At 43.2% G+C, this 20,000-nt stretch overlaps 1 protein-coding gene across 1 annotated transcript in view; it reads right to left on the bottom strand.

Annotated features, from left to right (window-relative positions):
- The window catches only part of LOC137652139 (uncharacterized), a 70,260-nt gene that overhangs the window by 31,370 nt on the left and 18,890 nt on the right, over positions 1–20,000 (bottom strand). The window contains exon 2 of the mRNA XM_068385337.1: positions 771–895. Coding sequence (XP_068241438.1) covers positions 771–895 — 125 coding nt within the window. The remainder of the gene's footprint in view (positions 1–770; positions 896–20,000) is intronic.

Here is a 20,000-nt window from a genome sequence, read left to right as displayed (position 1 = left end):
TACTGCATACTCATTTGTATAAAGCTGCATTATCCTAATTAAAATCATGTATTTACCTATTGTATCTGGGGAGTATATTGCATAATCATTTGCATAAAGCTGTATTATATAAATTAAGATCATGCATATGTCTATTGCCCTAAATGTCCGCACGTTTACGCATACATTTCAACTAAATGCAGGAAATTGAGTATTATCGATATTAGAATTAAGTAAGTGTCTGAGTAGAGTACAAACTTGTGCTAGGGGAGGTTGTCAAAAGGGTGTAGTCTTGTGTTAGGGGTGTATGGGATGTACAGTATATAGACCTGGGTAAATACACAAAAAGTTTATCATATTTTTGTTTAGGGATGCAGCACAAACTCTAGATAGGGACGAAATTGAGTATTATCAATATTAGAATTAAGTGGGCTGTGACACCCTAGCAGTACCAGCCAAACTCGGCTGAACCACTCGTCAGGCTGGGAGGAGCGAATTACCTTGGTAAATATATAGATAGAATTAAGTAATTGTCTCATCAAGGTCTAAATTGAGCTAGGGGGGAGGGGGAGGGTGTATATAAAATCAATATTAGAATTAAGTGAGCTGTGACACCCAAGCAGTAGCAGTCAAACTCGACTGAATCCCTCGTCAGGCTGGGAGGAGCGAAGTACCTTGGTAAATAGATAGATAGAATCAAGTAACTGTCTCATCAGGGTCTAAACTAGAGCCAGGTGGAGGGGGGAGGGTGTATACAAACCAAAGGTTGACCAAAGGGGGAAAATACTGACCTTAGAGAAGGGTGCCATGACGGAGAGTCGACGCTCTTGGGTGGGCATTCTCTTAAGCCATCCATTCTTGTGAACTTCCCGTGTGCGGCTAGCAGACCCACCTGCGCGTCCAGCAACCTCTGCTTCTAATGGAGAGAAAACGGGAGATTAGGAGAGATTAAGAGTTCACAATTAACGTTTTATTATTTAATAATAATTACCAATTTCAAAGAGAAATTACTCTTCACAGTAGGGTATATCATCAGAGGATTTTTTGTGAGATATATATATATATATATATATATATATATATATATATATATATATATATATATATATATATATATATTCAGATAAGCCATATATCTTTGATTTGATGTCTAGATTCTCTTAACGACCTCGGGATCAGATCCCGAGGTCGTTAAGAGAATCCAGACATTAATATATCAAAAATATATGGCTTATTTAAATATGAAAAATGTCTAAATGTGCAAAACTTTATCATATATATATATATATATATATATATGTATATATATATATATATATATATATATATATATATATATATATATATATATATATATATATATATATATCAAAAATTTTAAACAATTTTTATTTTTCCTAACATACTCACCGAGAACTACTTTCTATAGGAGAGTCACTTGACCTCTCAATCTCGACCAAGATTTTCCCGCGTTATCCCGCTATCTCGCTCCATATAGTTTCTACCCCCGCCGCCAGGATACGCCCTGTGGGCAGGATTAGGGCAGGTCACTGCCTTCCCGGGTCAGCATCCTCATTAAGTTCGACGTTTAGCCCAACTCGGCAATGGAAGAATGGCACTCGGGGACGGACGGGAGGGCCATTACCCGAAAGTAGTTCTCGGTGAGTATGTTAGGAAAAATAAAAATTGTTTAAAATTTTTTATTTGTTCCGACACAATATACTCAGTGAGAACTACTTTCTATAGGAGACTTACACCTTAGGAGGCGGGAGAGCCATTCTGCCACTTGGTCTGGCACATAGTGCCTGGAGGGCTAAGGAATGCGGGGGTACAGAGAGCGGATAGAGGGTAACTGCAAAAACCTTACGCTTATATTTTAAGACTCACCTCTTAACATCTTCTCTACTGAATCTTCTCCTGAAGAAGTAGGGACGAGTCTATTCACCGTTGGGGACGTCTTCTAGCCTGCCGCTACACAGCTTGGAGGGCGGCGATGACTGTCCCAATGGAGAATCCATCCAAAGACTTTCTTGAATAGTCTTTGAGATAGTGGGCAGTGAAGGTCGACTGGTGCGACCAAGTGCCGGCCTGTAGGATCTGCCCCACTGCCATGTTTCTCTCAAAGGCCAAGGAAGTGCTCAGGCCTCTGATGTCATGGGGGCGGGGAGTGCCTGGTACTGCCACCTTGTCCTCTTCATAAGTCCTAGTGATGAATTGTCTAAGCCAGAAGGAAATAGTGTTCTTGGAGACTTGCTTCTTATTAACACCTGAGGAGACGAAGAGGTTCTTGGCACCTGGGCGGAGATGAGCCGTCCTTTCCAGGTACTTCCTGAGAGTCCTGACTGGGCATAACTTCAGGTCTTCCGTATTGCCTGTCTTGGGGATGGCCGGATTTGAGAAACCTTCAAACCTCGGGTTCCAGACTGCTGGGTTCTGAGTCTTTGCTACAAAGGAGGGTACGAACTTGAAGGATACCTCCCTCCACCCTTTGGAGTGTGCCACGTCGTAGGACAGACCATGGATCTCACCTACTCTCTTTGCTGAAGCCAAGGCTAGCAAGAAGACTGTCTTTAGGGTGAGGTCTTTGTCCCCGATATCCTTGAGGGGTTCAAAGGGAGGACGACACAGCATTTTCAGAACCTTGGCCAGGTCCCATCTGGGCACTCTCCTGGCTTGAGGAGGACAGGACTGCTCGAAACTTCTAATCAGCATCGCTATGTGTCTCGAGGTCCCCAGGTCGATGCCTTTCAGGAGAAAGACTTGGCCTAAGGCTGCTCGTACTCCTTTAATAGCTGGGATTGACATCCCTATTTTATCCCTAAGGTACACGAGAAAGTCAGCTATGTCAGGGACCGAGGCTTTAAGAGGTCTTATGTGTTTTGCCGCGCACCACTTCGTAAAGGCGGCCCACTTCACCTGGTAGACCACGGTAGAGGATTTTCTTAGGTATAGGGACATCCTCTTAGCTGTGGAGGAGGAGTACCCCTCCTTCTTCAGGAGCCGCTCGATAGTCTCCAGGCATGAAGGCGAAGAGAGAGAGGGTTGTCGTGGAACTTGAGGAAGTGAGGTTGACTCAGCAGATCTGGCCTGGGGGGCAGAGGCCAAGGCGGATGGCTTGCCAGGTCTTTTAGATCCGCGAACCACTCTCTCTCCGGCCACCAGGGCGCTACCAAAGTCATCCTTAGGTTTTGGGAGGCTCTTACTCTGTTGAGCACCTACCTTAACAGCGTGAAGGGGGGAAAGGCATATACGTCCAGGTTGTCCCACTTGTGCTGGAAGGCGTCTTCTAGGGCTGCTCCTTCGTCTGGTACCGGGGAGCAATAGACCGGTAGCTTGGCGTTGAGCTTTGTTGCGAAGAGGTCCATCACCGGGGAGCCCCAGCGTTGAAGGATGAGTCTGGCCACTTCTGGGTGTAGGGACCACTCCGTCCCTACTATCTGACCCATTCTGCTGAGGCCGTCGGCTAGCACGTTTCTTTTCCCGGGGATGAACCTTGCTAGAAGTATCACCTGGTGCTCGTCCGCCCAATGCAGGATGTTTATGGTGAGGTCGCACAGTTCTTTCGACTTCATGCCACCTTGCTTCTTTATGTAGGCTACCACCGTGGCGTTGTCGCACATTAGGGCCACGGTGTTTCCCTTCAACCGACTTGCAAAGTGCAGACATGCCTTCTGTACTGCTTTTAGCTCCAGGACGTTGATGTGGAGATGCCTTTCGGTCTCCGACCAGGTACCGCTTGCTGTTTCCTCCCGCAGGTGGGCTCCCCACCCTAGGTTGGAGGCGTCTGTGAACAGGAGAAACTCGGGGGGACAGGACCCGAGGGGCATCCCCTTGAGGGAGTTCGACTGGCATCGCCACCATTCTAAGGCTGCTCTCGTGTCCGGAAGGACCGGAATCAACGCTTTCTGAGAGCCTGTCTGGGACCATAGAGCCTTGAGGTTCCATTGTACGGGTCTGAGCCGTATCTTCCCTTGGGGAACCAGTTTCTCTAATGAGACCAGGTGACCTATCAGCCTCTGCCAGTCTTTCGCCCTCCTGGAAAGCTCCGACAGGAACGGCTGAATGATATTGATGAGGTTCTGTATCCTGTCTTCCGAGGGGAAGGCCTTCCCCTGCACGGTGTCCAATGTCATACCCAAGTACCCCATTCTGTTGGATGGAGTTAGGTTCGATTTTTCCAGGTTGATAATGATTCCCAGACTCCTGCAGAATTGGAGGAGGTCCTTCCCTTGCTCTTCCAAGAGGGCCTTTGAGCTGGAAAGGAGCAACCAGTCGTCCAGGTATCTGATGAGACGGATACCTCGTTCGTGAGCCCATACTGAGACCGTCGCGAAGACCCTCGTGAACACTTGAGGGGCCGTCGACAGGCCGAAGCAGAGGGTCCTGAACTGCAGGATCTGGGAACCCCATTTTACCCGGAGGAACTTCCGACTCGACGGGTGGACCGGAATCTGGAAGTACGCGTCCTTGAGGTCGATCGTCATCATAAAATCCTTCTCCCTCAAGGACATCAGGACGGATTTTGGGGTGTCCATCTTGAAGTTCGTCTTCTTGACGAACTTGTTGAGGGCTGACAGGTCTATCACTGGTCTCCACCCCCCCGTTGCTTTCTCCACCAGGAACAGGTGGCTGTAGAAGCCTGGCCCTGGGAGAAGGACTTCTTCCATGGCTCCCTTCTCTAACATGGAGGAAACTTCTTTTTGCAGGGTGGCCCTTTTCAGCGGGTCCCTGGGAGCCAACCATTCTGTCTGGGTGGCTGGAATAAGAGGGGGTGGATCCGCTATGAAGGGGACCCTGTAGCCTTCTTTCAGGACGGACACTGTCCAAGCATCCGCCCCATGCGTTTTCCATGCTTGCCAATGTGGTCTGAGGCATCCCCCAACCCGAGGCTTGGGCGGGAGTAGGGGGCCTCTCCCTCTACCTTCTCCTAGAGGGGCGGCCTGATCTGCCTCTCTTCGAGGCGGAGTAACCTGACCTGAAGGAGCTGGCAGAAGCTGGAGCTCCCCTGCGGGAGGGCTGAGGGGTTGTTGTCCAGGAGGAGGAGGGGGCGTCCCTCCTCGAAGAGCTGGGGGTGGCCTGAGGAGTCACGGCACTATCCGAGACTGATCTCCTGTAAGGAGGCCTCCTGGAGGATGTTTGTCTGGGGGCATTGGTCTCTCTCCTCTTGGACACCTTCTCCATTAGCACTTCTAGCTCCTTCAACGGAAACAGCGACTCACCTCCTAGGGGTAGGCTACGAACCACTCGGGCCTCTCTGTCCGGGATTTTCCTTGCCAACTTAGAAAGCACTGTGTCCCGTTTTCTAAGCACCCAGTTGGCCGTCAAGGAGAGTGCTTGATAAGCCATAAACTTGAGGGCTTTCCCCCCGGAGGTGAGAAGGTCCGTCAGGAGACCTTGTTGCTCAGGATCGTCGGGGTCTGTGGAGGCTCGTACGTTAACCAACGTGGAGGCCCACCAGTCCAGCCATGAGGAGACGTTCACAAGATCTCTTGACATCTCCTCCATCATGGCGGCTTCAGTGGGTGAGAAGGACACAGGGGCTGAAGAGGCCCTTTCGTCCGAGCCCCCTTGTCCCAGGATGTCCAAGGCTGGGTCCACCCTACAGGGACCTGGGCGCCGTCCTTCCGGAATATAAACCTTGCCCTGTGGTTTGAGACCTTGGAGGAGTTTGGAGGCACTCTGGGACTTGGGGGCCTCCGCACTGCTGGCCACCAAGTTGTCAATGTATTCTTGTCCCAGTACTAGGTCTGGGGCGAGAGGAAGGGCCAGGGAGGACTTCGGCAGGGCGTCACGGTGAGTGTATCTCAGGAGGCTCGACCTCCAGGCATTCACCTTAGGCGCCGAGGGTTCTGGAATTCCATGGAGCCTCCTGATGAGACCTACCACCCTTCTGTAGGCGGAGTCCTCCGACGGGGAAGCCTCGCCTCCGTCGGCCGAGGCATCGGCTTGGCGTGGGGGCGCCGTGCTTGGACGGTAGACAGGGCGTTCTCCTCTCGGTTCCAGGGAGGTCGACCCGTAACCGTAGGGCGCTCCGTACGCGGGTGGGTCTCGCCGTAGGGCGGGAGTCACCGGCTCCGGGAGGACCTTCGACTGCCCCAAGGCTCTGGAAGAGGAGGACACGGTCCCGGTGGGATGACCCGACCACGGGAACCGGTCCTTCCTGCTCGACGACCGCCCCAGCTGGGCTGGTTCGGTCGGGCTGCCTTCTCGGAAGCGCGTTTCCCCTCGCTGGGCGGGGTGAACCGGAGGCCTCGAGGACTTGTGCCTAAGAGCAAGGTCCTTCCTGCATGGCAGGTCGAGCGGTTCTAGGCTGTGCGTAGGTAGCGACAACCTAGAGGCTCATTCACTGGACCGAGAGTCTGGAAAGCGGTGCCTTCTGGACTCTCCTGAAGGGACGTAGACCCATTCGCCGCCGGGAGAGACATCCCTCCTGTACTTACGGGAGTGAGAGCGGAGGCGCTTCCTGCTATGCCGCGACCTCGACCTGGAGCGGGAACGATCGCTTTCGGCCCGCTCTCTCTTCCGGTGTCGTTTCTCCCTGAGTTCTCCTCCGGAGGATGAATCTGCCTCCGAAGAGTCTGAGGGCGCCACGTTCCTCGCGTAACGGCTGCTCGAGTGATGCGCGGGGGAGGCTCTTTGCCGTCGATCGTCCGAGACAGGATGTTGAAGGAAGTCCTCGGGAACTGCTGTAGAGATCGAGGCCACTGTGTCTACTCTATCCCTGCTAGGAGGCCAGGAGCCCAGGGACACGTCCATCTTTAGCGGTGACCTCCCCGGAGTCTTCGACAATTTCCACCCGAAGGCATCGCTACTCGGGCGACGAACTCTAGCGTGGTTGTCCTCTGGAGGGGGAAAACCCGACGCTCCGGCCCACGAGGGCGGGGGGGGACTCCGAAATCGCAACACTGCCCCACACTGGGTCTTCTGAGGAAGCGTGATCCCCTGCCACGTGGCCCGATTCCCCCGAAGCACTAGCGGCCCTTCCGTTCTCTCCAGAGGGGCCAGCCCTTGGTTCCTCCCTCACACTGGGTTCACCGGGGAGAACACTATGGCTAACTATAACACTGGGGGCTTGTTGCCCGCTCCTCTGCGAAGGAGACGGAGAGGCCGAGGCTTCGTCGGACCGATCACTGACCGACGGTAAAGAGGACACGCCACTCACTTTCTTGGGGGAACGATTAGACGACTTCTTCTTCTTGGTACTATACCGTACCCACTATATGCCGTCCCAACTTACGCACTCCGGACACGTGTCCGAGGAGGAGCAAACTTTACCCCTGCACGTGGAACAAAGGGAATGAGGGTCCACTTCTGGCTTAGAGAGGAAAGCCCCATACGACTTTCCGGCTCTAGGACCAGGGCAACGACGCACATGCTCCATCGTTCGCACACGAAGGGCCAACACTATCGAGTTACAAGAACACTGGATATACGCAAGGGGGACGTACTGAAAACACTTTGCGAAAACGCACTACGCAGAAAAAACACAAGTCCCCACACTGGAAACACGTGGAATCACAACGCGCCAAAGGATCGAGAGTTAAGCGAGAGGGTGAGATGTTTCACATCTCACGACCAAGAACTTAATGGGGATGCTGACCCGGGAAGGCAGTGACCTGCCCTAATCCTGCCCTCAGGGCGTATCCTGGCGGCGGGGGTAGAAACTATATGGAGCGAGATAGGGGGATAACGCGGGAAAATCTTGGTCGAGATTGAGAGGTCAAGTGACTCTCCTATAGAAAGTAGTTCTCGCTGAGTATATTGTGTCGGAACATATATATATATATATATATATATATATATATATATATATATATATATATATATATATATATATATATATATATATATATATATATATATATATATATATATATATATACAGTATATATATATATATATATATATATATAATTTGATTCTGCCTAATATATGCTTGTTTCTCCGGTGTTTTGTAAAACTATCAAAATGACATGGTATTTGCTTAGAGATAACCATATACCAGCACGGGCCCTTGCTCAAAACTGTTTGTATATAAGCTTGTTATCGGTTGCGAGTAAGAATGTCACAAAAAAACTATATGAAACATGCAATGGCAAGATTAAACAGGTTGTTCTATAATCAGTGCGGGGGAGAGCAAGAGCTTGTATGTTAGCTTGCTATCTGTTGATTAAACTTTACTTGCAATCACATCGCCTCTCTGTTAGCCACATTGGTGACCCCGGAGTGACTAATGTGGCCACGTCAGTGTTAGGTGCTAACAGAGAGGCGAGCTGAATGCACTTAAAGTTTATTCAACAGATGACGAGCTTATATACAAGCAGTTGTGATCAAGGGCCTGGTTGGCTGGCCCTTGCTAGTACAGCTTTGCTGATCATGGCGATGCGCAAACCCTTTCACCACGTTAAGGTATCCCCGCTAAGAGAGGATTAATATGTGAACAAACTTCAAGTGAAATCAGCCCTTTTATTAACACCTGAAATCTTTAAGGTTTATGAAAGAAATTTCCAAAGTGATTAAAGGTGTTAAATGTGTCTGGTTCCAGTTCCAGTTCCAGTTTCATGAGAGTAGATACTTACCAGGACGTCAGCCGGACAAGTCCAAACCACCTCTATGGTGCACAGACACAGCAGTGGCCTCCCCATTATTATTATTATTATTATTATTATTATTATTAGCTAAGCTATAACCCTAGTTGGAAAAGTAAGATGCTACAAGCCCAAGGGTTCCAACAGGGAAGAATAGCCCAGTGAGGAAAGGAAATAAGAAAATAAATAAACGATATGAGAAACAATTAACAACTAAAAGAAAATACTTTAAAAACAGTAACATCAAAACAGATATTTCATATATAAACTATAAAAAGGCGTATCTCAGCCTGTACAACATGAAAACATTTTCTGTAAGTTTGAACTCTTGAAGTTCTACCGAATCAACCACCCGATCAGGAAGGTCATTCGACAACTTCAACTCACAGACCCGGGGTGGGATCGATCTGCAACCATGCGAATGCTAGACGAACACATTACCACTGTACGAACCACAGTTAGATTAAAAAATCTTTGATAAATTGATAGAAAATATGGGTAAGTGAATAAAAATAGTATACGTGTATACATAAACTACGTATCCATGTTCATAAATGTGTATACTGTACATGTATAAATAATTCTTCTTCACCCAAGGGGTTACCTACTGCACTGTAATTGTTCAGTGGCTACTTACCTCTTGGTAAGGGTAGAAGAGAATCTTCAGCTATAGTAAGCAGCTCTTCTAGGAGATGGACACCCCAAAATCAAACCATTATTCTCTAATCTTGGGTAGTGCCATGTCCTCTGTACCATGGTCTTCCACTGTCTCTTGGGTTAGAGTCCTCTTGCTTGAGGGTATACTCGGGCACACTCTTCTATCTAATTTCTCTTCCTCTTGTTTTGTTAAAGTTTTTATTGTTTATTTAGGATATATTTATTTCAACATTACTGTTCTTAAAATATTTCCTTTTTCCTTGTTGCCTTTCCTCACTGGGCTATTTTCCCTGTTGGGGTCCCTGGGCTTAGAGCATCCTGCTTTTCCAACTAGGATTATAGCTTAACAAGTAATAATAATAATAATAATAATAATAATAAAATAATAATAATAATAATAATAATAATAAGGATAACAATAATAATAATAATAATAATAATAATAATAATAATAATAATAATAATAAAAATAATAATGAAACGTTTAAAAACCAGATTACAAGAGCAGGAAATACCAATTCCGAAAGGATACAATTTTATAGATTAATAATAAAGACGATTACTATAATATAGAACAAGAGATTTTTCCTCCAGATAAAGACATCAACTGGTTTGTTCCCTGGAGGGATGAGAGAGAGAGAGAGAGAGAGAGAGAGAGAGAGAGAGAGAGAGAGAGAGAGAGAGAGAGAGAGAGAGAGAGAGAGGTTACTAATTTGAAAAAAAATCCTGTTGAAAAAAAATCCCGAACCAACGAAGCAATACAAATCTCTTGAGAGAGAGAGAGAGAGAGAGAGAGAGAGAGAGAGAGAGAGAGAGAGAGAGAGAGAGAGAGAGGGGGGGGGGAGCAATACAAATCTCTTGAGAGAGAGAGAGAGAGAGAGAGAGAGAGAGAGAGAGACGTATCATTCATATACTATTATTGGAAATGTGATAAAAATGGAACCACTATTGCATCATTGTAACATTAAAAACTTATGAAAATTAATAATCTTGGCTAACGAATAACGGAACATTTATTATTATTATTATTATTATTATTATTATTATTATTATTATTATTATTATTATTATTACTAGCCAAGATATAACCCTAGTTGGAAAAGCCAGATGCTAGAAACCCAAGGGCTCCAACAGGGAAAAATAGCCAAGTGAGAAAAGGAAATAAGGAAATAAGTAATCGATGAGAAAAAATTAACAATAAACCCTTGGGAGAGCTGTGTGAGACTATTTCACAATAAAATCATTTTATATCTCAAGGACATGAATCGTGGTATGACAATGAAACAATCCCCAATAAATTTGAGAATAAAGCCCTCAGAAGGATATTGGGAGTTAAATGGCAGGACAGGATTAGAAATGAAACTACGAGAGACATTACTAGAGTGCCATATGTGGATGAGATCGTGATGATGGGTAGATGGAGATGGTTTGGGCATACTCTTCGCACTCCCCAAGAGAGATTAGTTCACCAAACGTTCAGTTGGGCCCCACAAGGCACTAGAAGAGTTGGAAGACCCACGCCTACATGGCTGAGGACTATGAAGCGAAAAATGGGAGATGATGCATGGAGAAGTATTGATTTAAAAGCTCAAGATAGAGACGACTGGCGAAATCTACTTCAAGCTTCATAGTCCTCGGCCATGTAGGCCTGGATCTTCCAATTCTTCTATTGTCTTGTTGAAAGTTTGGTGAACTAATCTCTCTTGGGGAGTTAATTTATGTCTCCAGTTGTAAGAAGTTTAGTTAGAGTAAAGCCATTGTCAAAGCAGATAAAAGACACGCATGCACAGAACCTACTTCATAAATCTCTCTCTCTCACCATCAAACGGAATTGATAAAACTTCGACGTCATCATAAAAAATCGTGCTGGGACTACGGTCTACCTCAAAGCGAAAAAGCAAGTCCTTCAAAAAGAATGCAATTGTGCTTACCCCCATACAAAAAAAAAAAAAAAAAATGGGGAAAAGGGCACGTTAATAAATGAAGAAGAAGAAGAGGAAGCTGTCGGACCAAGTGCGCGCGCAAACTGGAGAAAAAAAAAGAAAAAAAGAAAGATGAAGAAACGCGTCATCGCCTACCCTCTGCTGGTCGAGTTCGCAACCTCTTGCCATGGGAGAATTGAGCTGTCATTCAGACTCATTTCTCCCTGGCTCATGGTGATCAGCATGCTGGATTCCTCTCGGTTATCCTGATTAGTATGAGGCCCAATGCCTCTTTTCGGACTGCGTCTGTTGTTGTCACCTGTTGCTCCCTGCCGGGGCCTTTGGTATGCGAACATGCACACGCCGGAGTCGCATTAGGAAGTTGTAATAACTCAGTAAACTGCATCGACGCTCGAATCCCAAATGTTCCGACGGCAATCGGTCCCGGTTTCTTTTTGCCTGCGTCGATTAACCCCTTCGCGGTTGTCATTTCTCTTTAAGAAGGCTCCGGACTCCATTTCATGTATTTCTTTAATATTCATGAAATATTTTGAACAGTACAAATATGTTTAAATTTGCGTTAACGTGACACAATATTATTATTATTATTATTATTATTATTATTATTAGCTAAGCTACAACCCTAGTTGGAATAGCAAGATGCAACAGGGAAAATATCCCGGTGAGGAAAGGAAACAAGGTAACAAATAGAATAGTGTGCCTGAGTGTACCCTCAAGCAAGAGAACTCTAACCCAAAACAGCGAAGGACTCCATTTCATGTATTTCTTTAATATTCATGAAATATTTTGAACAGTGCAATTATGTTTAGATTGGTGACACATTATTATTATTTATATTATTATTATTATTATTATTATTATTATTATTATTATTATTAGCTAAGCAGCTCTTCTAGGAGAAGGACACTGATTTTGGAGTGTCCTTCTCCTAGAAGAGCTGTTTACCATAACTAGAGTCTCTTCTACTCTTACCAAGAGGAGAGTGGCTACTGAACAGTGCAGTAGTTGACCCCATGAGCGAAGAAGAATGTTTGGTAATACCAGTTTTGGCAGGTGTATGAGGACAAAAGAGAATGTTGAAAGAATAGGCTAGACTAATCAGTGTATGTGTAGGCAAATGAAAGAGGAGCCGTAACCAGAGAGAGGGATTCAATCTACCCCAATGCAGTGGAAGACCATGGTACAGAGGTTATGGCACTACCCAAGACTAGAGAACAATAATTTGTGATTTTGGAGTGTCCTTTTCCTAGAAGAGCTGTTTACCATATTGTTTCATCATCATTGCCTCCTCCTACACCTATTGACGCAAAGGGACTCTGAGGATTCATTGGCTAAATTGATCAAAGGATAGTTAAGTTCCTAGTTACGCGCAGTGCCTATCTAACTAAGGCAAGTGACCCCTGTCGGTCCATACTAATTCTCGTAAGATCATCAGCCAGACATCAGGAGTAAAAGTCGAAAAGACATTTTGTCTATCGCCTTAAACCCAATCCGCCACCTTGCTGCCAGTGACTTCTTCGAGATATAAAGGGGGCATTCCCTCCACAACCAAAGTTCTCGTTACTCCACCAAGTCCGTTTATGCAACTGTTGGCAAACATGGATTCCTAGGATATACCGCCTAGCACGGTAATTTGTTTAGGGCTATTCAAATGATGAATTTTTCAATTTATTTAGGCCATGATACCCAGTTCACCTGAATCTGTCTTGACCCAGAAGTATTAATACTTCTTGCAACTTAACTTCACTTGCGAAATCACTTCTAGAAGAAGAGAATCTTTAATTAAGACGTGATGTTTACTAGTTCATCAGTTAAAGACATGATATGAATATATATAAATTCTCATTTTTCAGTGTGAATTATAATCAAGAGATTAAGTTTCTTATTTGTCAGTCCTAAAGTTTAGTATATTTTTTGGTCAGAATTCCTCATCTGCTAAAGTCTCCCACCGTCATCAATCCGCAGTGGCCAGCGTGGTGATGAAAATGAACAAACTTCAGACTTGTCCAAGACACGTCTGAGGCCTTTGTCCTGCGGTGGACTTGGAACGGCTACATATTTTTTGTATTACAAGCATATATATATATATATATATATATATATATATATATATATATATTAATGTGGTTAAAGGGTTTGTGTATCGCCATGATCAATAAATCTGTACTATAGTCCATTTATTTTAGCGAGGCATATTTGCACCGACTCGCAGCGGTGCCCTTTTAGCTCGGAAAAGTTTCCTGATCGCTGATTGGTTAGAATTATCTTGTCCAACCAATCAGCGAGCAGGAAACTTTTCCAAGCCAAAAGGGCACCGCTGCGAGTCGGTGCAAATCTGCCTCGCTAAAAGAAATGGACTATAGTCAAACTGACCAAACCCCAGACATGAATTAATATATCTGAGGCCTTTATCCTGCAGTGGAAAGCTGTACTAGTCGGGGCCACCCATACTAGGATGGTTTACTGTAAGCGTTCAGAATAAAGTCTCCCACCATCACCAATCCGCACTGGCTTGCGTGGTGATGAAAACTGGCCAAACCCCAGGCATGAATTAAAACATGTCTGAGGCCTTTGTCCTGCAGTGGACTAGAAACTGCTGCACTTGTTGTTGTTGTTGTTGTTTTTGCTTGTCTTATAAGATATTCTATTCCAGTAAAATTAATTATTTAGTAAATAATGATAATCATAATTCGGTAATATATGATATAGATTTCGAGATGATTTTATTTTTCTTAAAATATTTTCAACTAAATTTATTTTTCATTTACAAAAATTTATTCTTTGTAATAACGACATTAATTCATGTTCATACCTTGTTTACTACTATTACTTCTTCTACTACTACTACAACAACAACAACAACAACAACTTCTACTACTACTACTACTACTTCTAATAATGATAATATATATATATATATATATATATATATATATATATATATATATATATATATATATATATACATACATAAACCAAGGCACGTCCCCCAATTTTGGGGGGTAGCCGACATCAAACAATTGAAACACAACAGGGGACCTCTCATCTCTACGTTCCTCCCAACCTGACAAGGGACTCAACCGAGTTCGGCTGGTACTCTCAGGGTGCCATAACCCACCCTCCCCCGTTATCCACCACAGATGAAGCTTCTTAACGCTGAATCCCCTACTGCTGCTACCTCCGCGGTCATCTAAGGCACCAGAGGAAGCAGCAGGGCCTACTGGAACTGCGTTACAATCGCTCGCCATTCATTCCTATTTCTAGCATGCTCTCTTGCCTCTCTCACATCTATCCTCATATCACCCAGAGCTTTCTTCACTCCATCCATCCACCCAAACCTTGGCCTTCCTCTTGTACTTCTCCCATCAACTCTTGTATTCATCACCTTCTTTAGCAGACAACCATTTTCCATTCTCTCAACATAGCCAAACCACCTCAACACATTCATATACACTCTAGCTGCTAACTCATTTCTTATACCCGTTCTCACCCTCACCACTTCGTTCCTAACCCTATCTACTCGATATACACCAGCCATACTCCTTAGACACTTCATCTCAAACACATTCATTTTCTGTCCCTCCGTCACTTTCATTCCCCACAACTCCGATCCATACATCACAGTTGGTACAATCACTTTCTCATATAGAACTCACTTTACATTCATGCCCAACCCTCTATTTTTTACTACTCCCTTAACTGCACCCAACACTTTGCATCCTTCATTCACTCTCTGACATACATCTGCTTCCACTCCACCATTTGCTGCAACAACAGACCCCAAGTACTTAAACTGATCCACCTCCTCAAGTAACTCTCCATTCAACATGACATTCAACCTTGCACCACCTTCCCTTCTTGTACATCTCATAACCTTACTCTTACCCACATTAACTCTCAACTTCCTCCTCTCACACACCCTTCCAAATTCTGTCACTAATCGGCCAAGCTTCTCTTCCGCGTCTGCAACCAGTACAGTATCACCCGCAAACAACAACTGATTTACCTCCCATTCATGGTCATTCTCGTCTACCAGTTTTAATCCTCGTCCAAGCACTCGAGCATTCACCTCTCTCACCACTCCATCAACACATCATACATCCCTGTCTCAGCCCCACTCTCACCGGAAATCAATCGCTCACTTCATTTCCTATCCTAACACATGCTTTACTACCTTTGTAGAAACTTTTCATTGCTTGCAACAACCTTCCACCAACTCCATATAACCTCATCACATTCCACATTGCTTCCCTATCAACTCTATCATACGCTTTCTCAAGATCCATAAACGCAACATACACCTCCTTACCTTTTGCTAAATATTTCTCGCATATCTGCCTTACTGTAAAAATCTGATTCATACAACCCCTAACTCTTCTAAAACCACCATGTACTTCTAAGATTGCATTCTTTGTTTTATCCTTGATCCTATTAATCATTACTCTACCATACACTTTTCCAACTATGCTTAACAAACTAATACCTCTTGAATTACAACACTCATGCACATCTCCCTTACCCTTATATAGTGGTACAATACATGCATAAACCTAATCTACTGGTACCATAGATAACAAAAAACACATATTAAACAATCTCACCAACCTTTCAAGTACAGTCACACCCCCTTCCTTCAACATCTCAGCTCTCACACCATCCATAACAGATGCTTTTCCTACTCTCGTTTCATCTAGTGCTCTCCTCACTTCATCTATTGGAATCTCTCTCTCATTCTCATCTCCCATCACTGGCACCTCAACACCTGCAACAGCAATTATATCTGCCTCCCTATTATCCTCAACATTCAGTAAACTTTCAAAATATTCCACCCACCTTTTCCTTGCCTCCTCTCCTTTTAACAACCTTCCATTTCCATCTTTCACTGTCTCTTCAATTCTTGTGCCAGCCTTCCTTACTCTCTTCACTTCTTTCCAAAACTTCTTATTCTCTTCATATGACTGTCCCAATCCCTAACCCCAACTCAGGTCAGCTGCCCTCTTTGCCTCACTTACCTAGCGCTTTACGTCCACCTTTTTCTCTCTATATTTTTCATACTTCTCTACACTATTACTCTGCAGCCATTCTTCAAAAGCCCTCTTATCTCTTCCACTCTTACCTTCACTACTTCATTCCACCATTCACTGCCCTTCCTCATGCTGCCTCCAACAACCTTCTTGCCACATACATCACTTGCAATCCCAACAAAATTTTCTTTTGCTAACTTCCACTACTCCTCTAAATTGCCAGTTTCTCTTACTTTCACTTCGTCATATGCCATTTTCAACCTTTCTTGATATTTACTTTTTACCCTCGGTTTTACTAGCTCTTCAACCCTCACTAGCTCCCTTTTACATCCACCTACTCTATTCCCCACTCTTTTGCTACAACTAATTTTCCTTCCACCAAAAAATGATCAGACATACCGGTAGCCATACCTCTATAAACGTGAACGTCTTTCAATCTTCCAAACATTCTTTTAGTTATCAACACATAATCCATTAATGCCCTTTCTACTACTCTTCCATTTGCCACTCTTACCCATGTATACTTATTTTTATCTTTCTTTTTGAAAAAGCTATTACTTATCACCATCTCTTGCTCAACACACATATCTACCAGTCTCTCACCACTCTCATTTTCACCTGGTACGCCATACTTCCCAATGACACCTTCTACCTCTCCAGCGCCCACTCTAGCATTTAAGTCACCCATGACAACTACATAATTCCTTCTACCCATTCCTTCTACACACCTAGTTAATTCATTCTAGAACTCATTCCGCTCTTCTTCACTTTTCTCACTACCTGGCCCATACGCACTGACAAAAGCCCAACATTCCCTACCCAACCTAACCCTTACCCACATTAACCTAGATGATATATATATATACACATATATATATATATATATATATATATATATATATATATATATATATATATATATATATACAGTATATATATATATATATATATATGTGTGTGTGTGTGTGTGTGTGTGTGTTTGTGTGTGTGTGCAGATCTATCTAAAAATTAAAGTTATTTTTGACGGGTGGCGTACAGTAATAATAATAATAATAATAATAATAATATTCTTATTACATTCCCCAAAAGATAAACCACAGTTCTTCGTCGTCCAATGAAAATAAGAAATTATTAATTGAGAAGAAAATTAATAAACTTAGCGAATAATTACACGAGAAAAGAAAGACATCACGCTACTGACTTCAATCGATACATCATTATTTGTACTAATTTTTTCCCTTAACGTCTCAACCAATGAGTCTTTAACACGTACATTGACATCAGCTGATGTTTGCTTAGGATGCAGATGTCATTACTGCGTCTTCACTGAGAGAGAGAGAGAGAGAGAGAGAGAGAGAGAGAGAGAGAGATATTGCCCCGGTAAGCAAACCTAAATAAGAATGATTTTAATAAGCCTACCAGGAAATATTTGTTTGAAATCTAATTATTGAATATAAGTTAGTATTGAGAGAGAGAGAGAGAGAGAGAGAGAGAGAGAGAGGAGACTAGCGTGCCGCACAATGGGTGTCAATGTGAAAGTTTAGCACAGAGAAGAGAGAAAGGGTATTATAAGAAAGTAAATATATATCATACTATTCTCTGTCATGGATGTAGATATTTTAAATCAGTTGGATTTTAAACAAATATTTCCTGATAGGCTTATCAAAATAATGATTATTTAGGCTTGTTTACAGGGGAATCTCTCTCTCTCTCTCTCTCTCTCTCTCTCTCTCTCTCTCTCTCTCTCTCTCTCTCTCATTACTCACTTATATTCAACAATTGGATTTCAAACATATTTCCTAATAGCTTTATTAAAATAATTCTTATTTAGGTTTGCTCACCGGGGGAATCTCTCTCTCTCTCTCTCTCTCTCTCTCTCTCTCTCTCTCTCTCTCTCTCTCACTTATATTCAACGACTGGATTTCAAACAAATATTTCCTGATAGGCTTATCAAAATAATTCTTATTTAGGTTTCCTTACGGGGGAATATCTCTCTCTCTCTCTCTCTCTCTCTCTCTCTCTCTCTCTCTCATATCCAATCAATGCGCATATGTATTTCTCACAAAGATCTGCTAGAGACTTTTTATTTAGCGAAAGATGGTAAGAAAACTTGCCAATATGATGCAAGTGTCTGGCTTGAAAACCTACGAGATTATCCCGTAGAGTTTAGTCATAATGTCAACTTTTCTTGCATAGTCAAAGAGGCTAAAATAACTGAACTTTCTTGGACATAAATCTTCTCTTTTGCATAATATCGGATAAACTATTCGCTGTCATTGCTTTTCTCGCATTCAGTTTCATATCTATTTTAAATGATACCATAATAATAATTCTATCAATTATGACAATGATAATAACATAATTCAATCGAAACAACGATTCTCGGGGAACTTTACATAGCTTCCAAAACGAACGATTATGAAAAGCGGCCTAATTTACAATGCTAGCATGAAATCTTGCAATAGATTTGACAATTAACTCGATGTACGCACTGATACTCATCATACATGAGAATGTATACGATATACAGATCTCATAGGGCCTCTAGCGCATAGGGCTGTCCAGGGACTAGGCATCCGAAAGATATTAAGGTTTTCAAGAAGAAATTCAAAGCTTTCTTTCTACCAAGTGCTTCGATAATGTGGATTTGGCAATTAACACAAAATACGCTATGTGATCATCTAAATACTTAAGAAAGTATGAGACATATAACTCTTATAGGTCATGTGAGCTACATTATAGGGCTAAGGGTTTCTTGTGTGTGATAGGAAGCTATTAAAGAGAGAGAGAGAGAGAGAGAGAGAGAGAGAGAGAGAGAGAGAGAATAACTAAGCATGTATTATTATTATTATTACTATCCAAGCTACAACCCTAGTTGGAAAAGCAAGATGCTATAAGCCCAAGGGCTCCAACAGGGAAAAATAGCCCAGTGAGGAAAGGAAATAAGGAAATAAATAAATGATGAGAATAAATTAACAATATATCATTCTAAAAACAGTAACAGCGTCAAAACAGATATGTCCTATATAAACTATTAACAACGTCAAAAACAGATATGTCATATATAAACAATAAAAAGACTCATGTCAGCCTGGTCACCATAAAAACATTTGCTCCTACTTTGAACTTGTAGCTCATGTTAAGCATGGGGTTTTTCTGTGTAAATAGGCTCAAGAAAAAAGCCTTTAAAGTAAGTAAAAGTAAATGAGATTTACGATGTTATACATCCTTGCCAAAGACACTTTTAAAAGGTTTAAAGATAAACGATGAAAGACAGAAAAAGAGATATTAATAATACATTAGCAGGACAATGCCCTAGAGACTGACCATATAAACATATGATCAGGTCCAAAACCACCTCTTCAGCCAAGCTAGGACCAGGGAGGAACAGACAATGGCTGATTATAACTCGGCAGGTAGACCTATAGGCTCTCCCCAAAACATCCCTAGCTCACAAGGATAGCGAGGTTGCAGACACTACAAGAAACTATCGAGCATGAGCGGGACTCGAACCGCCGGTAGGGACATATCCAATAGGCCACTGCAACTTGAAATAATCAACTGATCAAACGTCTATTATTATTATTATTATTATTATTATTATTAATACAAGCTAGGCCATAACCCTAGTTGTAAAAGCAGGATCTATAAGCCCAAGGGCTCCAACAGGGAAAAATAGCCCTGTGAGAAAAGCAAACAAGGAAATAAATAAACTACAAGAGAAGAACAAACAATGGAAATAAAATATTTCACGAACAATAACAACATTGAATTAGATCCTTCACATATAAACTTTTGACTGGCCAGAC

Source organism: Palaemon carinicauda, chromosome 13 (assembly GCF_036898095.1).
Source record: "Palaemon carinicauda isolate YSFRI2023 chromosome 13, ASM3689809v2, whole genome shotgun sequence".
In the NCBI taxonomy this organism is placed as follows: domain Eukaryota; kingdom Metazoa; phylum Arthropoda; class Malacostraca; order Decapoda; family Palaemonidae; genus Palaemon; species Palaemon carinicauda.
The sequence above is the reverse complement of the archived record's forward strand: the minus strand, read 5'-3'. Positions and strand labels throughout refer to the sequence as shown.